The sequence below is a fragment of the Penaeus monodon genome, chromosome 21, assembly GCF_015228065.2.
Source record: "Penaeus monodon isolate SGIC_2016 chromosome 21, NSTDA_Pmon_1, whole genome shotgun sequence".
Classification (NCBI taxonomy): Eukaryota; Metazoa; Arthropoda; class Malacostraca; order Decapoda; family Penaeidae; genus Penaeus; species Penaeus monodon.
This window is the reverse complement of record NC_051406.1, coordinates 38,013,384-38,017,833: the sequence shown is the minus strand read 5'-3', so window position 1 is coordinate 38,017,833 and position 4,450 is coordinate 38,013,384. Positions and strand designations below refer to the sequence as shown.

At 47.3% G+C, this 4,450-nt stretch overlaps 1 protein-coding gene across 1 annotated transcript in view; it reads right to left on the bottom strand.

Moving 5' to 3' along the window:
* Positions 1-4,450, bottom strand: part of LOC119586460 — a gene marked incomplete at its 3' end in the record, with an annotated part of 11,279 nt that continues 6,829 nt past the window's right edge. Inside the window, 6 exon segments of the mRNA XM_037935192.1 lie at positions 1-2,130; positions 2,457-2,765; positions 3,094-3,314; positions 3,440-3,689; positions 3,863-4,087; positions 4,207-4,317. Of these exon segments, the coding sequence (XP_037791120.1) occupies positions 28-2,130; positions 2,457-2,765; positions 3,094-3,314; positions 3,440-3,689; positions 3,863-4,087; positions 4,207-4,317 (3,219 nt within the window).

Genomic DNA, 4,450 nt, shown 5'->3' with positions numbered 1-4,450 from the left:
AAGCAACGCGTGATGAGTTTCCCACAATCAAGACGCGAACTTGACTTTAGGTCCCTTAGGAAGAGCTTCCACGCGCTCCAGATCTTCGAGGTACCTTAAAATACCGAGGAAGGAGTCTGGTACGTTTGCGCACCAGTGGGCTTTGAGGGAGAAGCAACCCACGTGTTTCCTGGTGGCCCACTTGCCTATCATGTCCCGCTGAGCTGCACGTCGGAACACCGAGAGAACCCTTTCGAAGACGTTGCGTTTCTCCCACTCACTCGACTCTGACAGTTCTTCGAGGAAAAGGGATTTGAGTCCTCTCTCCGGCAAGGTTTCGACCCCAACGCTCAGGGTGTGCCAGGGTGCCGAGTTCTGTTGGTCGCTGAAATCAGGCGACCACCAGTGGCTTTGCAGAAGGCTTTGGATCAGACGGCAGGTCAACCAGACACTTCGCTTGTGCAGAGTTAGATTGCTGAACACTTTCTCTTCTAATGCGTAAGTGCGGTAAATCCATTCCTTCCCAATATTGGCAAGATGTAGGCCCACGTCAGCATCCGTCTCGAGGTGATGTTCTAGCAGTGTCCTCGGTTGGAATTCTTCGTCAGGTTGAGTGATCAGTAATACGGGGGTGATGCGCGCTCTCACTAATCTCAGATTTTGCTCACCATCTAAGACCCAGAAAACATCGACTCCTTCCGACGTGACAGATGCAAATGGGGGAGCAAGAGATATCCCAGGTGAGGAGCACACGTATTTCTTGAGAGCTGAAATCACTGCTGAACCGAATATCTTGCGGAACTCATCACCCTTGAAGAGATCTGATTCTGAATGCGACTCAACCGCCAAAGTTAGTTTGTCATTAGCATCTAAATTCTTATAAGTAACGGAAGTATTATTTGGAAATAGTGTGAATTTGCATACTTCATAAATGAAATCTACTTCGGTTATACTAAAGATTTCGTTTCCTTCTGACACAGCTCCAACGTCAGTCAAAGTCCCTACGAATCTAGGATCACTAATATAACTGCACATGGCTGCTGTTTCGCCTTTAACTTTGTTGAGGATTTCCGCTGAATCATTTTTGTTGCATGCCCGTTCCTTTGCAATTTGTATCAGGTTTTGAGGAGCACTAATATTCAAGGATTTTGCCATTGTATTTAGTATAAAGTAGGCTTTGGACTGCTCTTCTCTTTCAGCCATCATGCAAAGTGCCTCTTCATGTGACATTATGGGTTTATTGCATTTGCTGAGCATCTTTTCATATTCACTCATCAAGTCTAGTGTTTTTCTGCTCTTGTCATTTTCTTCCGCCATACCCTTGTCCATGTACTCAAGGAGATACTCCAGACACTTCCTGTGCCCACTCAGGGCTGCCACATGCGCTACACTTAAGTTACCCCTTGCAAGTGCATTTGCTTTCGCTCCTCTGTGTAGCAAGTATTCTACCGTTTGGGTGTGGTTGGATATGGAAGCAACATGAAGCGCTGTGCTGCCTGAGTAGGTTTGGATGACTCGGTTTATATCAAAATCTCTAATGCATCTGAACATGATATCAAGAAGGATTATCAATCCCTGCTTTGCTATGAAGACGAGAACGGGATCACTGGGCTGTTGTAAGTTCGCCGTGTTAACGACAGATGATTTATTTTTCCATGTGTTTATCATTTCCCTAATATACTCCCTGTCAGTGATTGTAAGATCACAGTCGCCTAACGAATATAGCTCTTCCAGTCTTTTTCGTTCGTTCATCCAAAGTTCCTGTTGCAGTTTCAAGTCCAATGACGCTGTTCCTGGCGAGAAGGGGCTGAGTCTAAGGTCTCTGCAGAGGGTGAGCTGCGTGTCGATGTGGTTACGTGAAGCAGCCATCGCCACGGGGGGATCCTCGCCTGGGAGGGGATTGAGGAACACGTCCTCAAGACTCAGCAGCTGACATGTTAGAGAGAGGCCGAGGTCAGCAGCCTGTACTAACAACCTCCGAGCTTCCTTGCCACGCTCCTTTCTGCAGAGGCTGTTGAGGATCCATCTCGCTTTGCTCCCGACGTCCAGGATCTGCTGGGTATATGTACGCATCCCTTCCTTGAGTGCTTTCAGCTCCTCCACATCAGGTGAAACTCGTGATGCCTCGTGCTCCAGTCTCTCGGCGGTAACCTGTGTGTGAAATCACATTGCATTCAGACTCCCAGGCGAAACAAGATGCCTTAACCCAAGCGGAATTTCATCCAGTCACTTTTATGAAGTAGTGTACAGTTGTATGATGCAAGATATTATGTGTAATGCTAGAAGTGACTAAATATGTAAATGTGTAATATAACCATATCATTAAACTGCTTATATGGAACTTTGAGTGGTTTATTATCACTATATATATATAAGATGAAAACGTAACTGTTTTGTGTCGTAATTCCTTGTCCACACATATGATAACATAGTGGTCATGAGGATAATAATAAATATGTCTCGCATAAGCGCATTACCTTCCTCATAATGGCGGGGAAGCAGGCGGGGAGTCCTTGCTGGGTGTGAGCAGCCTCTAGAGGCGTTATGCAGGACCCTTGTCTGCTGGAGAGCGGCGCCCCCGCACTCAGCAACAGGAACAGAACGTCCCTCTGGTGGTGCCGGATGGCCTCGCGCAGAGGGTCGGCGCGGGCGTATATCGGCAGGACGGGCACGTTCAATCTTAGCAGCTTACGGATCCGTGACGTGTCGCCCATCCGACAGGCCGTCACCAGCTCCTCGTGCTGTTCGACGGTCGCTTCGTGCAGCGGCCCCAACTTCTCACTCATCTGCGGATCACATCCAAATATTCTGTACGCATGGGGCTGCCTAACAACATGGAATGCTGACATAATGGTCAGTAATCGCAGCATCTGATGTAATTACTGGTTTAGAGGCCTATTTTCTCTGTAATAGTAGGATGTGATTTTTCGTATATAATGTGACACATTTCCATCTAACGAACCGGGTTATTTATAGACCTCTATTGTTGTAACTTTTTTTTTTTTAATAAGCATTTGCAAAACGTGCATTAAAGTCCGAAATCTATCTCCTATCCATTAATTCCAGTGCTTCGTAAAAGGACGACCGAATAACAAAATCGTTATTATGCCTCACCTCCTCCAGAAGCTGTGCCATCTGATGATTCCCTGCGTGTGTGGCCAGCTGGTGTGGCAGGACCCCTCGGTGATCAGGTATCCTCGGGTCGCATCCGTAGCCAAGTAGGATCTTGGTCAGTTCCAGCCACGCCTCCGACACGCCCCACTCTTTTCCCTCCCAGATGACGTCCATCTCTGCCGTCCTCGGGTGTTCCGCGACCTGGTGCAAAGCCGTGCGTCCTGGGTGTACGCGTGTAAGATTTATATGCGTATGCTTATAAATGATTATAAATTACAAACGTATGAGAATAGAAAGACAAAAGAGTAAGCAGAAAATGATGATGGGGGGTGGGGGATCTTCTTACCCCAGTGATCGACTGCATTGATGAAGTATTTATGTTCTTTTAGGAATTTCTTGATGTCTTTCGGTGCCCACGGTGGCCTCCCATCCATGACGGTTGTGGACGTTATATAGTGGATGAGCGAGCGGCCCATATGGTCTGTGATAGTGGCAGGCAGCATGTGGGTGTCCAGCAGCTGATGCACTCCGCGCTCTCGCTCGTACATCCCGCATTCCGCCGCCACGAACACCTCCTTCATCCGGATCTCTAACTCCTTGGTGTTTGAAATAAAAAAAAAGCGCTAAGGACCCGTCGTTTAGTACAAACCACATCAGCAACAAAAATAGATAAGAGAGGGAAAAGCAAAATATTCTTAGACGTGGTCGTCAGGCATAACAGTAAAAGAACAATGAGCGAGATGCAACAAGGCAGCCATTTCAATCTTACATTGACGATAGACTTGATAAGATCCTCAGTGGGAAGTGTAGCCTTTTCCCCTTTGAATTTAAGCATTAGGTCGAGCACGTCCTTGAAGCCTAGGAAATGAGCGTCCAGGATTGGCGTGATTTCCCTGCCTTCCTCCACATCATCTGGGTGGAATCCTTCATCCAGCAGAGCCTCCACCGCATCCACATCGCCTGACTTCACCGCCTCCCACAGCGTCGGTTCCTCCTGTAGATGCACAGGACAGGGAAGTTTTTGTGACAGACTTCGCGAAATTACAAAAGCATCGTATTTTCACGATTCAGGGTTCGATGAAATGAGAGAGAGATTTTAACGAATCATCTGACCTGTATAGCGTCTTCCTCCGCCTCGTTAATGACCGTCGTCTCCGGCCGCGACAGGAAGGGCACGTACTCCTGGGGCGCGGCGTCTTCGAACGTCAGCTGTAATTTTTTCTTCTGTGGGCAAAGGTAAATATTAGTTTATTAATATATTGGCTATGTCCTGTGTGCGTGTCCATTTCTGCCATTGGTACTATCACGGTAAATTACTAATTGATAGTTGATGACGTTATAGTACCACCAATACCTC